Source organism: Gracilinanus agilis, chromosome 5 (genome assembly GCF_016433145.1).
Source record: "Gracilinanus agilis isolate LMUSP501 chromosome 5, AgileGrace, whole genome shotgun sequence".
NCBI lineage: Eukaryota > Metazoa > Chordata > Mammalia > Didelphimorphia > Didelphidae > Gracilinanus > Gracilinanus agilis.
Genome location: NC_058134.1, coordinates 41,517,569 through 41,533,729, shown reverse-complemented (window position 1 = coordinate 41,533,729; position 16,161 = coordinate 41,517,569). Strand labels below are relative to the sequence as shown.

General features: G+C 38.9%; 1 protein-coding gene and 1 pseudogene across 1 annotated transcript in view; one reads left to right on the top strand and one right to left on the bottom strand.

The window, feature by feature from the left end:
* The first annotated feature begins 5,484 nt into the window (after window positions 1-5,484).
* LOC123249773 lies at window positions 5,485-7,508 on the top strand (annotated as a pseudogene).
* A 2,681-nt stretch (window positions 7,509-10,189) lies between these two features.
* The window catches only part of ACP3 (acid phosphatase 3), a 53,381-nt gene continuing 47,409 nt past the window's right edge, over window positions 10,190-16,161 (bottom strand). Inside the window, exons 11-12 of the mRNA XM_044678306.1 lie at window positions 14,744-14,903; window positions 10,190-10,258 (exon numbers count right to left, since the gene is read on the bottom strand). Of these exons, the coding sequence (XP_044534241.1) occupies window positions 14,788-14,903 (116 nt within the window). The 3' untranslated portion in view covers window positions 10,190-10,258; window positions 14,744-14,787. The remainder of the gene's footprint in view (window positions 10,259-14,743; window positions 14,904-16,161) is intronic.

Sequence of the window (16,161 nt, the reverse complement as noted above, 5' to 3'; positions counted from 1 at the left end):
TCTCTCTCTCTCTCTCTCTCTCTCTCTCTCTCTCTCTCTCTCTCTCTCTCTCTGTCTCTCTCTGTTTCCCTCTCTCTCTCTCTTCTGTCTCTCTCTGTCTCTCTCTCTCTCTGTCTCTATCTCTGTCTCTGTGTCTCTGTCTCTTTCTCTCTGTCTCTGTCTCTGTTTCTCTCTCTGTTTCTCTCTCTCTCTCTCTCTGTTTCTCTCTCTCTCTCTCTCTGTCTCTCTCTCTCTCTCTCTCTCTCTCTCTGTCTCTGTCTCTCTCTGTCTTTGTCTCTCTGTCTCTCTCTCCTCTGTTTCTCTCTGTCACTGTCTTGATTAGAAATAAAGATATAATGGGGTTTTCCTCTGTCTTGGCTTGCCTTTGTGATTGGCAAAGAAGCTTCTTTTCAGCATTTTCTGGTGCTCCAAGCTTGGGTTTGCAATGAAGCGAATCTCACAGACTATCTATCAGTTACAAAGGCCATTGTTTATGTAGCCAGAGCATGGGAAAGCAAGGAGACAGGACTGGTCCAGGTAGATGTATCCTCCCACATCTCTCTCCAGAAGCGTGCCCTCTCAGCAGGATGGGTTGGATATGGTGCCTCCCATGGTAGAGAGACATCCATTGCGTTTGAGAGGGGCACTGAGCACTTCCTCATGGACTGGACTGTTAGGCCTTAGCAAACTGTAACAATCAACTTTAGACCTTTGGACTAATCAAGACTTCAGGATATCTTTTCTGCCTTTTAGAGGGCAATAAATAAAATAGCCTGACCCACATAACAGATTTCATTCCTGCCTCTAGGAGGTGAGCCAAACCTCATGTGGGTAGTGGGGTAAGGGAAGGGTTATCCAACTGGGCCAATGAACAAGCAGCAAGGAGAGGCAACATGAATGAACCCAAGGCTGTTGGAGTTATGAGAAAGATCTGGGTCTTCCGGGCAGTGTGAACCAAGGGAGTGACTCAAACCACCGCTCTCACACCTGCTGCACATGAACTGGTGGCTTTTTTCTTTTTCTTTTTCTTTTTTTTTTCATTTCAAAGAGGCAGCCAATGAGAAAAAGGCTCTATATTGTGGGTTTGGGAGGAATTGAGATGGTTGTGTGTTCCCAGATTTTGTGGCATTATCTCCTTAATCCAATTAAATGATTTACTAAGACAACTAAGACTCTTCCTAGAGTCATAGCCACCCACAAAGCACTCAGAAGGAAATAAGATAGGCTGAGCCTAAGAGTCTTTAAATCAAATTCCTAGAGCTCAGGAAGTATCAGTCGGAAGAGCAGCCTGGGGAATGGGCCCAGGGTCTGGTCCTCTGTCGGGAAGACTGAGGCAGAGGGAACCAGAGGGCAGGAGATTAAAATTAATGAAAGGGAGAAGGTGGCAAGGTTAGAGGTAATGGCGAGCTTTAAAGTGTACTCTCCTCATATGAGAGGCAGGAGTTTAAAGAGGGTGGTAAATTGAGCAGGCAAAATGTTTGAGGGGACCCCAATATGTTTACTAAAGCCCCTAAGTATGAAAGCAGTGCAGAGGAAGGCTGTGCACCAGGCATCGTACTTCTGGATAAATGTATTTTGGGGGTTGGTAAAGTACATCAAGAAGGATTTATACTTGGCTATATAAATGAGTGGAGTTAATCTCAAGGGAGGAGAAATTGTGTTGAGCTACAATTTTCTCAGCTGTAAAAGGGGATAAAAATACAGACAGCCAGGTGTTATAGTGGATAGAGCATTGGGTTAAAGTTAGGAAGACCTGAGTTCAAATCCAGACTCAAACATTTACTAGCAATATGACCCTTGGGCGAGTCACTTAACCTCCATCAGCTTCAGTTTCCTCATCTGTAAAATGGGGATAATATCAGCACCTGCCTCCCAGGTTTGAGGATGGAATAAGACAACATTTGTAAAGCTCCTTGGAAACTTTAAAGTGCTACATAAATGTAGTTATTTAGTATCTACAGCACAGGGTAGTTGTATCAAAGGTGAAACTGTAATGTGTAAACACTTTGTAAATCTTAAAATTCTCTATACATCCACTATGATTCAAAATGATGAACTTCTTAGCTCTGAAGGATAAGCCACGTACTACTTCTATGTACCCAAGTGTATTGTGCATCGTGACTCCTCGGTGGTGTATGGATCATGTAGCTGAGGCAATGCTGCTAGCAGTGCAGAGACTGGGCTAGAGCATGTTCCACATCCCATAAAATGTTTCAGATAAGCCATCTCAGGCCTATTTGTCTCAGTTTCCTCATCTAGAAAATGAGCTGGAGAAGGAACTGGCCAATCTCTCAAGGATTGTTGCCAAGAAAACCCCAAATGAGGTCACAAAGAGTCAGATACAACTGAAACAACTCAACAACAGTCATGGAATACCGTGAACCTGTGTGTGTGTGTGTGTGTGTGTGTGTGTGTGTGTGTGTGACAGAGAGAAAGAGACAAGAGACAGAGAAAGACAGACAGAGAGACAGAGAGAAACACAGAGAGAGGGAGACACAGAGAGAGAGAGAGAGAGAGAGAGAGAGAGAGAGAGAGAGAGAGAGAGAGAGAGAGCACAAGTGTTGTTCAGGCTGAACGGACACATCCCACTCTGCCATTGCCTAGTAGTGAGTGGAGGGTTAGCTTTGGTTTTGAGACAACATTGCCTGATCTCTGACTTCATGGAGATAGTAATTAATAATGGCATTTGTGATTAAACATAATTAGCAGGAATGGAGAGAATGAACCTATCTGGGGCAGCCATGGGTGGAGACCAGGTTACAACCTAATGGGGACCTAGGGTATAGCTCCCCATCCTCTTCATGAAAGGAGGTCAGAGCAATAGCCCAGAACTGGAGGCGGAGGTGGAGGGTCAGAATAGAGTAGTTAAAAATAGAGGGAGCAGTCTGAGGCAACAGAAAATGACCATTTGCCTTACTCAAAGGCTCTAGCTAAGATAACATCTCTTTATGGTGGCACAACTTATCCCCTCTCCTTGTTCAGGGGCATATGTACCTCTTTGGGCACAGCCACTTTGTCCTTGGTGTAGTATGGTTACATGCCTTTGTTCAATTAAGTCTGACTCTGTAATCCCGTTTAGGGGTTTTCTTGCAAAAGATACTGGAGTGATTTGCCAGTATTCTTCTCCAGCTCATTTTACATATGAGGAAACTAAAACATAAAGGTTAAGTGACTTGATCAGGGTCACACAACTTGTAAGTGGTTGAGGTCAAATTTGAACTCGGGTCTTCTTGACTCCAAGTCCAGTATTCTATGCACTGTGCCACCCAGTTGCCTGAGAGCAATCATAGCTATTATCAAATTATTTTTCAAATGAACTACATACAAAGAAGATCTAACTTATTTACTTCAGGTTAATTTAGAAGAAAGACTTAGTGTAGCCCCCAGGGGACACTTTGGGTATGGTCTTATCCTATTCATCAGTATAATATGGATCAGGTACTATATATCAAATGTTATATCAAATTGTTGGAGCACCAACTATCACTAGAAGGAACTATTGGTTAATTGCCAAACTCTCAGACACAGAGAGCCAGCTGTCATCCTCCCTGAGCTTTGCCCTCTTTTTACTTGCTAATGCTTATCTATCCTTACTCTAAGGCAGTGATGTTAAACTCTAATAGTAAGGGTGAGGGAGTGTTAAACTAAACATAAAGATCCCTAGAGATGAATATTAATTTAGAAAACCACATATTAACATTGTCTATGCTTTATTGAACTTGTATTTATTTTGTTAAGTATTTTCCAAATATATGTAAATTAGAAAGCTAGTTCTAATGATACCCTGAAATATTGTGGGTCACATGGGGTGGGTATCAAGTGTTTGATATCTCTGGTCTAAGGGTTGGGTCTGATTACTTAATTAAATTATTAGCTCAGTTCCCATCTTCCTGACTCCTCCTATTATGACACTGTCTGTGTGATTCATTCATTCACTACATAGAATTTCCTACAAAATTTTAATAAGAATTTTAAGACTGAACAAAGTGGGCAATAGTTATACACTCAATACAAGTAATTCTTTACATGATACATTTCACACCAGGCAGCTATCATTCTTTTATAAAGAAGTATTGTACGATTCAAGGACAAATTTTATTTATTTGACTACGAACAAATGAGAATTTGATTACTAGTTATAAGCCAAGTTCCTATGCAGAGGACCCAGAGTCTGAACCCAGGAAGAGGAGAGAAGAGAGGAGAAAAAGAAAGGAGGCATATTTTCAGAATAGCATAAACTAAGTTTGAAGTTAGAAGAAATAGAATTACAATTAGTATTAATTAGTAAGTCCATTTAAGGACTACCAAGCAGAGACCCAGGGAAATCACTCACGAGATCCATTAGTTTGGTTGACAAGTGCATGCCCAATTCAGGCTTAGTTACAGAAGGAATATGAAATTGAATTAAGTGGCTTTCTGTTATGGATATAAGAGGAACTTCCTTATGTATTGCTATATGCCTTTGTTTAACTGAGTCCAACTCTGTGACTCCATTTGCGGTTTTCTTAGGAAAGATATTGGCGTGATTTGCCAATTTTCTTCTCCAACTCATTTTACATATGAAGAAATTGATACATCCATCACAGGGTGGATCACCTTACCTTGGCAGTGGAAGAATCTTTTCGATATAGAAGCTACATTTATCAGGGAACTTTTAAGGACAGTTCCTGAGACAGAAGTAGGACACCAAAATTTATTCTTTAAACTTCCAGAGTTGTGAGTTATTCTGAGTACTTGACTTTTTCTAACTTAGGTGCCACTTTGAACAGTTTCTTCAATAAATATATGTCCACTTTACCCTATGGATACTGCACATATTGGTGAGATTGTGAACCCAGGTCACAGGGGCTGTATGTGTGTGTATCTATGATATTAACAGAATTTCTTTGCCTTATTGTTAAATAAATGGTTATTTTAAGATATAAAACTGTCATTGTGAGTCATTACTTGTATAAATAGAAACACCCAGGTGGGGGCTCAAGAACTAGAGTAGTGACTAAGGAGAGTGTATTTCCTCTTAATAAGTTTACTCTTAGGACCCTGAAAGAATTTAAATGTAACTCTGTGATGATGATCTCAATCTAGATACCTAGACTTGTCAGTGTGAATATATTTTAGAGTGTAGTAACCAACCCAGAGAATAAGTATGTGTCTATACACATAGGTGAGAGGTATGAGGTATTACAGAGGGTATGGATTCCCTACACATTAGACATTACACAAGATTTGCAGGCAGATTGAATTTGGTACTGACCTCTCATCCTAGTTACCATGATCTTCAGTTGCTGCCAATGCTTGTTTCTATAGATCCACTCAGGAGTAACCCATCCATCCAACTCCTCAGTTGTAAGTTAAGAGACTTTTAGGCTAATGCCAAGTGGCTGTGACCAATAGTCATAAATTTTGCATCCACAGAAGTGGATGAGTTGTTTAATATTTTGCCCTTGTCTTTTGCCTTTAACACTTCACCCTGTCCCTCAAATTTGATAAAAGATCTGATATTTGCTAAAAGGTAAAGAGGATTCTTTGGAAAATGATATTAAAGTTTTTAAAAGTCCCAATAAGGAAAACAAACAAAAAAAGATAAAGATATGCTTGAAGACAAAATTCAAAGCAATAACTTAGAAAGAGTACAAGAGCAAATTGACCACGTTGTTAAAGAATCTGGAGTAAAGTTGACCAGAAGGCTTATAAAAAGTCAATATGTGTTTGAAAGAAGAAAGCTTGCTGGAACCACACTAGTACTTCTTTATCCTGTAGACCAAATTGGAGGAGAATCTGGCTGCTATCCTATAAGACTGGAAATGACAACTGGAAGTTGTTTTCAGTTAACATGTCACAAGGGTTGAAAGAAGACCAAAGGAGTAAATTTACTCTGGTGTTATTCTTGAATTATCATTCTTATGCACCAAAATATAATTCCACATTTGCAGATATCAGCAAGGATGATTCTGATTTAATCTACAAACTTTATGGGGAAGATTCTAATCTTCTAGGTGGCTTCCATATTCATTAGGTTTTGGTGACATAAGATTAGTTTTATATTATGGTAGATGGTTTATAGGATGTTCTAACAAAAGGAGGACATTTTCAGTCCCTTAGAAAGCTTGTATGCCAGTATCTGTGATGCAATTATTTAAAGGTGAAGTCAAGAATGTTAGTCTTCAAAGAGCAAAAAACATGGAGGTTACAGAAACAAACTCATCTGTTGCTTTGGATTCTCATACTAAAAGAGATAGACTTAGAGCACCCAGACTAAGATTTTTGACTCTCCAAGGGATATGAATACACAGTTTTCAGATAAAGAAATCAAAACTATCAATAAGCACATGAAAAGTGTTTTAAATCTCTCATAATTAGAGAAATGCAAATCAAAACAATGCTGAGGTACCACCTCACACCTATCAGACTGGCCAATATGACAATAATAAATGTTGGAGGGGATGTGGCAAAATTGGGGAACTAATGCATTGCTGGTGGAGTTGTGAATTAGCCCAGCCATTCTGGAAAGCTATTTGGAATTATAAGCAAATGGCTTTAAAAGAATGTATATCCTTTGATCCAGCAATACCACTGCAGGGTTTATACTTCAAAGAGATAATAAGGAAAAACATTTGTACAAAAATATTCATGGCTGCACTCCTTGTGGTGGCAAAAAACTGGAAAATGAGAGGGTGTCCATCGATTGGGGAATGACTGAACAAATTGTGGTATATGATGGTGATGTAATACCAATGTGCTGAAAGGATTGATGATCTGGAGGCTTTCCATATGAACTGGGAGAACCTCAATGAACTGAGGCAAAGTGAAATGAGCAGAACCAGAAGAACATTGTACATAGAAAGTAAAACATTGTGGAAAAATCCAATGTAATTGACCTGGCTACTAGTAGCAACGCAACAATCCAGGACACTTCTGAAAGACATATATAAATGAATGCTATGCTATCCACATTGAGAGAAAGAACTATGGGGGTAGAAATGCAAAAGCAAAACATATGACATCACTATATATGGATATATGGATATGTGATTTGGGGTCTAGGTTTTAAAAAAATCGCTCTAGCAAAAATGAAAAATATGGAAATAGGTATTAAGTGATAACATTTGTATAACCCAGTGGATTTGCTTGTCGGCTCTGGGAGCAGAGAGGGGAGAGTGGAGGAAAAGAAAATGAATCATGTAAACATGGAAAAATATTCTAAAAAATTAATTAATTAAATTAAATTAAAAAAAAGATTTTTGACTCTCAAGAGAACAAGGTTTGCCAGAGGAAATTTAATGAAACCACTAAATTAGTGGTTTCTTGAGTTAGTCCTAAATCAGTAGGTTCTTGAGTTACCACTAAATTAGTGGGTTCCTGAGAACTCCAGGATGCTCAGAATGAATTTTTGAGTATCAAAAATCCTCCTTATATGATTTGTCTTTTGGGACAAGCTTATAGAGATGCATTTGGCTGAAAAGGTGACCAATAACCTAGTGGAGCAGTGGACCAAGAGCAGTGAGGAAACTAGTGGATCACTTGGATGAAGGGCTAATCAATAAGCTAGTGGAGCAAAAGGCAATCAGAAACCTAGTGGACTAGTGGACCAAAAGGCAATGAATAAGCTACTGGACCAGTGGACCAAGAGGCAACCAACAGGCTAGTGAGCCAGTGGAGTAACAGGTGATCAGTAACCTAGTAGACCACAATGTGACACCAAATAACTTAGTGGACCTGGGAACCAATAGGCAATCAATAACCTAGTGAACATACCAGCGGGCCAAGAGGCAACCAATAATCTAGTGGACCAGTGGACCAAGAGGTGATCAATAACCTAGTAGACCACAACGTGAACAAAAACTTAGTGAACCAGTGGACCAACAACCACCAATAAGCTGGTGGACCACAAGGCAACTAGTGGACTAATGGACCAAGAGATGACCAATAAGCTAGTAGACCAGTGGAACTTAATGGACCAGTGGAACAAGAGGTGACCAATTACTTAGTGGTCCAAGAGGCAACAAATAATCTAGTGGACCAGTGGACCAAGAGGTGACCAATAAGCTAATGGACCAGTGGAACCTAATGGACTAGTGGAAAAAGAGGTGACCAATTAGTGGTCTAAGAGATGACGAGTAACCTAGTGGACTAGTGAACCAAGAGGTGACCAATAATCTTGTGGAAAGACCAGTGTACCACAAGTCAACCAATAATTTAGTGGACAGTCCAGTGGACCAAGAGGTGGTCAATAACCTAGTCAATTGATGAGTGGACTAAGAGGTGACCAGTAGGATAGTGGACCAGTCACCAAGATGCACCCAGTAAGCTAGTGGACCAGTGAACTAAGATGCAACCAATAAATTAGTGGACCTGTGGACCAAGAAGTGAACAGTAACCCAGTGGATATAGCAGTGGACCAAGAGGCAACTAATAACCTAGTGGACCAAAAGGCAACCAATAGGCTAGTTGACCAGTAGACCAAGATGCACCCAATAAGCTAGTGAAAGATAAGTAGATCATGAGATAACCAATAACCCAGTGGTTTGATCACTGGATCAAAAGGCAACCAGTAACCTAGACGACAGACCAAAGGACTAAGAGTTGACTAGTAACCCAGTGGATGGACCAATGAGCCAAGAGAAGACCAAAAACCTAGTGGACCAGTGGATCAAGAGGTGACTAATAACCTAGTGGAACAGGGGACAAAGAGTTGACCAATAGGCTAGTTGACTACTGGACCAAGATGTGCCTAATAAGGTAGTGAAGAAACCAGTGGACTAAGAGGTGACAAATAACTTAGTGGACCAGTGAACCAAGAGGTGACCAATAAGCTATTGGACCAGAGGAGTAAGAGGCAATCAATAAGCAAATGGATCAGTAGATCAAGAAGTGACTGATAACTTAGTGGTTCAAGAGGTAACCAATAAGCTAGTAGACCAATAGGAGACCAATAGGCTAGTGAGCCAAGAGGTGACCTATAACCCAGTGGGCCAGTGGACCAAAAGGTAACCAGTATCCTAGTAGAGCAGTGGACCAAGAGGTGACCAATAAGCTGCTGGACCAAGAGGGGAACCAATAAACTAGTGGACCAGTGGACCAAGAAGTAACCAATAAACATGTGGACCAGTGGACCAAAAGGTAATCAATAAGCTGGTGGGTCTGTGGACAATGAGGCAACCAATAAACTAGTGGACAAATGGACCAAGAGGTGACCAATAAACTAATGGGAGGTGACAAGTAACTTAGTGGACAAAGTGGAACAAGTAACCGGTGGACCAAGAGGCAATCAATAAGTCAATGGACCAGTGGACCAAGAGGCAACCAATAACCTACTTAATGGATCAGTAGACCAAGGGGTGACCAATAACCCAATGGATGGACGAATAACCTAGTATATTGAGCAATGGACTAAGAGGTGACCAATAGGCTAGTGGACCAGTGGATCAAGAGACAACTAGTAACCCAGTAGACCAGTGAACCAAGAGGCTAACAATAATCTTGTGGACCAGTGGACTAAGAGGTGACCAATAGTGTAATAGACCAAGAAGTGACAATTAAGGTAGTAGCTTAGTGGATGAAGAGGTAACCATTATAAGCTCCAACAGGTGACCAATAATCTAAAATAAAGAGTTATTTATACAGAAAATAACCAGAGTAGACATAGATCAAATATGGAATCCAAAAAGAAATGGAAATTTCCATTCCTTCTCCTGTCATAGACAACAGCTTCATAAATTTAACAGTAGATCTTGAAGAACCACAAAAAATCAGCACCACTGAATGTGGTAGGTCTAATGGAATTTAAAGTCACAACTGGTATTTGATTATATTTAGTGCCTGGGAGCAGCAAGGAGTGGGGATGGGGTCAGTGGATAGAGAGCCAGGCTTAGAGACTAGAGATCCTGGGTTCAAATGTGACCTCACACACTTCCTAGCTGTGTGATCCTGGGCAAGTAACTTGATCTCCCTTACATGGTCCTTATTGTTTTCTGTATTAGAACCAATACTTACTAGTAAGAGTAAGAGTTTAATATATATATATATATATTTCCCTTCCCCCTACATATTCTTTAATTGAAAAATTTTCAGGGCACATTAAATATTTTTAAATTGTGTTTTTAATGAATTAAACTTTGGAACAGTCAATTGTAATGTTTCTGAGGTAAAGCATTTATTAAAGTAATAAATCTGAACTTTGAATTAAAAAAAAATTATGCCTGTGGGTGGTTGAGCCCATTTCCTCCTCATCTCACATTCTGTCCTCCTTCAGTGTTTGTAGAGAGGTACTGTTGGTCCTCTGTTAAGGTAAAACAAAGAAACAGAGGGCCAAGAAGGAGGCTTAAATTAGGTTCCAGTGTTCAAGACCTATGCAGGATTCCAAGGTAACATATCCATTACTCAGCAAAGAAGATACACACACATAATAAAAGAAACATACCATTTTATTCCTTCCACTTTTATAAATGAAAAGTGACATTTTACATGTAAAAAAAAATTTATTTATCAAAGTTTGTTTCTTCACAAAGAGCAAACTCTGTCTCAAAGGCATTTTTACTCAACAGCCCAAACAGTTTGTTTGGAGTGGTAATTAGATGGTACAGTGGATTGTATGGGATTTGGGGTCAGGAAGACCTGCATTTGAATCTAACTTGGTATGTGACTCTGGAAAAATAGCTTAAATTCTTTGTCTCAGTTTCATTACCAGTAAAATGGGGAATAGTAGCATCTATCTCCCAAGGTTGTTGTAAGGATCAAATGAGAGTATGCATGTCATTGCTACAATGATACTTCTTATTTATGACTTGGAATCTTCCTAAACACAGAAGAGAAAGAAAAGTAGGACTAGGAAAAAAAGAAAGAGAAAGGACAGAAAGCTTAGAGCAGTGGTTCCCAAACTTTTTTGGCTTACTGCCCCCTTTCCAGAAAAAATATTATTTAGCCCCCTGGAAATTAAATTTTTAAAATTTTAATAGCAATTAATAGGAAAGATAAATGCACCTGTGGCCATCACCACTCTCCTGGATTGCTGCAGCACCCACCAGGGGGCGGTGGCGCCCACTTTGGGAATCACTGGCTTAGAGAGCGGAGGAAATTATTTTGTTTGATGACATTTGTTATGAAAGTTTTCCTTTTCTTTTCTTTTTTCCATTGGAGGGAGAGGTGAGAGGAAGGAAAAATGCTTGATAATTAAAAAAAAATAATTTTTTCTTTGAAAAAAGAGAGGATGGAAACAAGCAGTAATTAAGCCCCTATGGGCTAGTCACTGTGTTAAGAGCTTTAAAAATATGATCTCATTTGATCCCCAAGATAAATCCAGGAGGTAGGTTTTATTATTATCTCCATTTTCTATAAAAAAACAAAACAAAACAAAACTGAGACAGAATGGCTAACTTATGTCCAGGGTCACAGTCACATAACTGGTAAGTAAATGTTTGAGGCTGGATTTGAATTCAGGTCTTTCTGACTCCAAGGTGAGTGCTCACTCTATCTATTACCAAATCTAGCTGCCTCTAAGAGGAGAAAATAGGGAAGGTGCTAGCAAAAAGGGAAGATGTGGGTTTGTTATACAGGGTTTGGTGGAGCATGATTAGGAATGGTAAAATTCCAAGAATGCTTGAAATGTCCTGATACCCTTGAGGATACAAATGGCTCTCTTTTCCTATCAGCAATCATTCAGGTCTCGAGTAGCATCATTTTGGACTAATTTTCTAATGTCCTCACTTAGTTCTTTTTCTCCCAGAAACATTTCTATTTCGGGCAAGCTAGCCTCCTATGAAATCTCCCTGTCTCTCTTTTGACACTCTGCTTTTCAGTCTTAATCAATCAGCTCTCTGGACTGTCTATAAAATGGGTAATTATGCTTGCTTAAGTTCTGAGCATTGTAATCTAAGTAGTATTTATTATGATGGCAGAGATAGAAGACTAATATCGCAAAGACCTTATCATCTTGGTCACATTTGAAAAAAAGTCACTTTCGTGAGTGCAGCCAATTTAGATAATCTCACAGAGTCTGGATCTTGAAGCTGCATGATTAGTTTATCTCCTGACAAATGTTACAGGATACATTTGTGTTCTCTGATTTATTGTTATGGATCATTTGTCACCACTGGCTTTTCATTCTGCCATGAAACTTAAAAAAATAATTATAGTATTTGTCAACATAGTATCTCCCAGGAAATGACTCAAGGCAGACCTAATTTTCATCTTTGGGAGGCTAAATTGGATTTTGGGGGAGGGGAAATGGTAAATAGAATTTCTCCTTATCATTCAAATGAGACAGTTGAGCAAAACTGGTGCCCTCCTAAACCCCCTATATTGGAGAATAATATTTATTAATACTTGTGAAGTTTGGTTTGTGAAGCACTTGGCAAAATTATCTCATTTGATCTTCATAATAACCTTGGGAAGTAGATTCTATTTTATGCCTATTTTAGAAACTGAAATAGACAAGTGACTTGCCCAGAGTCACACAGCTCATTAGTATCTGAGGCTGGATTTGAACACAGCTCTTCCTGACTTTGGACCTGGTGTTCTATCCATACCTACTCCAGGTTCTAAAGCTGTCATTAACTAGCTGTGCGGTCTTAGGCAAGTTACTTAACTAACCTCTGTGGACCCCAATTTCCTCCACTTTAAAACCTCCAATGAGGTTCCTCCCATATCTAAATTTGTAAGTCTATGAATCCATTGCCTTTTGGGTTTTCTTTTTCTTTTCTTTTTTTCTTTTTCCAGTGGTGGGGAGAGATGTGAGGGAGAAAAAAAATACTTGACAATTGAAAAAAGTTTAAATAAAAAAGCAAACAAATAAAAAGAGAGATAGAGGAAGGAAACAAACATATATTTAAATGCTTACTGTGGACCAGGCTCTGTTAAGCACTTTACAAATATTTTCTCACTTGATCCTTACAACAATCCTATGAGGTAAATGTAATTATTACATTCATTTTACAATTGAGGTAGACAGATGTTAAGTGGTTTGTCCAGGGCCACATAGCTGCCAAGTGTCTGGGGCTGGATTTGAATGTAGATTTTACAGATTCTGGTTTTAGTACTTTAGCTATCTTTCCTTTTGCATCTCTAATTGTACTAACAAAATATAGACTTTTTGTGTGTGTGTGTATTGGACCTGTGATTTTATTAGTGTGAAGAGCTCCCAAGAAGGTACTTCTTTGAACAATGCAGACCAGTACCTTTGCCTCTTATTATAATCTTAGGGATTTCCCTGGGGCACTGAGGGTTACATAGGCAGTATAACTAATAGAGATAGAACTTGAACCTAGGTCTTCCTGACTCCAAGCCCAGTATTCTATTAACTAAATCACTGTTTCTCACAAAAAATAAAGACATAAAAATTTTGACTACCATCCCTGAGGTAAGAAGGATATTATATCTAAGTATTCTATTATCCACCATTCAAAAATAATTAACCAATTCACGAATGATGATTCCATTCATTGTTCAAAGTCAATATTTTATTAATATGAGATCATAGGATCATAAATTTAGAGCTGGAAAGGTCCTCCGAGTTCATTGAGTCCAATCCCCTTAAAGATGAAGAAATTGAAGCCCTGAGATGTGTCATTAGCAAAATAATGGCTGAGCCTAAAGACGTGGCATAAAATGCAAGATATGAAACTTGCATGTTCTTCTTTCCTTTCTTCCTTCCTTCCTTCCTTCCTTCCTTCCTTCCTTCCTTCCTTCCTTCCTTCCTTCCTTCTTCCCCCTCCCCCTTACCTTCTGGCTAGTACCACTTCTAAGACAGAAGAGCAGCAAGGGTGAGGCAATTGGGGTTAGGTGACTTGCCCAGGGTCACACAGCTAGGAAGGGTTGAAATATATTTACATTTAATCATGGTCATCCATAACCCTCTTTATGGTATGACCTCTCATATTAAAACCAGATGAAAACAAAACCTTAAATATTTAGTCTTGCAAATGGAATCAGATTTATGAATTCTCTCATTGTTTTCCCATTGGAGACAATTTTTCAATTCTTAGTTCTACTTGTTCTTTATTTCTAACATCATATGCTGGAGAAAGAAATGGAAAACCACTCAAGTTAGTGTCTTTGTTAAGAAAACTCCAAATATGGTCATGAAGAGTCTAACACAACTGAAAAATGACTAAACAACATGATATTGGATGGATCTAGAGCTAAAAAAGTTAGTGTTATAAATTAGGGAATTTGAGTACCTTCCTCTTGGGATTTTGAAAATATTCTAGCTAGAAGTTTGTTGCTAGAACTCAAACTATATTTTCTATTTCTATATTCTAGCTACATCTTAGTTTTTTTTTTAAAGATGATCACTTACAGTTTCTGACTGGTCTTTATATCTTGAAGGTTATGCCTTATGACATATATTTCCTCTTCATCTAGCTTCCTTTAACCTTATTCTTTGTTCAGTCCCAAATGCCTTCATTCTTTTGGGGAAACAGGTGATCTAAAGTTGTTTTCCTTTTGTGACCTACACTGACCACTCTGATCTGTTGTTGAGATGGGCATAATGAGGATACCAATATGGGACTCAACAATCCTTTGTCAGAGATCCACCTCCCTTATCCAGCCAGATGACATTGTCAGCCTCAATCACAGCTCTGAGGTGACCAAGGAATCCTAAGTACATATGCCTTCAGCTGTCAATCTGGTGGCAGTTAGTTATTGAACGGCCATGACTTCATTCCGAGACCTAAACAAATTTGAACAGATTAGTCTAGGCGGAAATATCCCCAACTGGATAAATGCCATTTCTTTGTGGGGTGCATCACAAATAGATATATCATACCAGGAATCTCGTACAGCTTCTCTCTCCTTGCTTTAATCATCCTTTTAAATGGACTGATAGGGGGTCCTTTTTCTGCAGGGTCCATAATGGAAGAGGATAAACAGCAACACCAGCAAAACACCAGATGAGAGGCAAAAGGCAGTCAGTGTTATCCTTAGAACTTGGAAAAATAGAAAAGGATAGATAAGCAGATTTTATTAGGGAGGTCTAGAACTAGGCAATAATGTTGGTTTTCTGCCCTCCCTTTAAATTTCAGATGTCTTGAAACTGACAACAACCCATAAATCCTAGGAAATCATGAAGGACCAAATCATGAAGCAATCAGGCAGCTCTAAAAGAAATGGAGCATATCTTATATCTCCCTCCCATCTCTTTGGGTTAGGTTGGGTTTCAGGAGGTAGTTTTCATTTTTTATAAGCATTTGTATTCCCTGAGAAGCTCTTAGATCATCCTTACTACATAAAGGTGAATAAATTGTATTTTATTTTTAACAGGCCCTCTCATTTCCACCATTAATAGATAGATGGACAATCAAGAAACAGACATTAAGCAAAGGAATATCTTTTTAAACTGCTAATTATATATTTTTCTCTATAAACATCCGAAAATAAAGAAAAACAAACTGATATATAACCATTTATTCCTTTCCCAAATATACATTCTTATGTAGATAGGGGACAAGCTTATTTGTAATAGGAAGAATCTTAGATTCATAGATCTGACAAGTCTCATGAGCACATCAGAAATGAGAAGACCCAGGCTGGAATCTTGTTTCTGTCTTGGCGACTTTGGGGTAAGTTACTTAAAGAAGAGAGGCCATAATTACAAAATGAGGGCCTTAGACCAAATGGCCTTTAAAGTCTCTTCTAGTTCTAATTCATGAGCCTCTAATCCCACTATCTTGGCATCTCATTAGGCCTTGTTTATTTCATCTGTGAAGTGAGGAAGTTGGGCTCTAAGATGGTCTCTAAGGTTTCTTTAAACTCTTCATCTTATGGTCCTAGAGATAATCCAATCTTCTTATAATGCAGTCAAGGAAACAAGGTCCAGAATGGTGAAATGACTCTCCTAAGATCTTAGCTTGAGTTAGTGATAGATCTAGGATTAGAAGGAGGTCCCCTTCCAACTAGTCCAGTGTTTTGTCTATTATACCCTGCCATCTCTTAGATACTATCATAAAGTGAACAGTGGAATTATGGGAAGTGAGAAATGGAGGATAGTTGGCATAGAATATGCCCATTGAACTAATAAATTTGGAAGGCTGGATAGTATTGAGGGGAGGGGAAAGATAATAACTTTTAAGATTTATTTTATGGTGATTTATGATAACTAAGAAGTTGGATTAAGTGACTTGTCCAGAGTCACACAGCTAGGAAGTGCCTGAGACCAGATTTGAACCCAGAACCTTCCATCTCCAG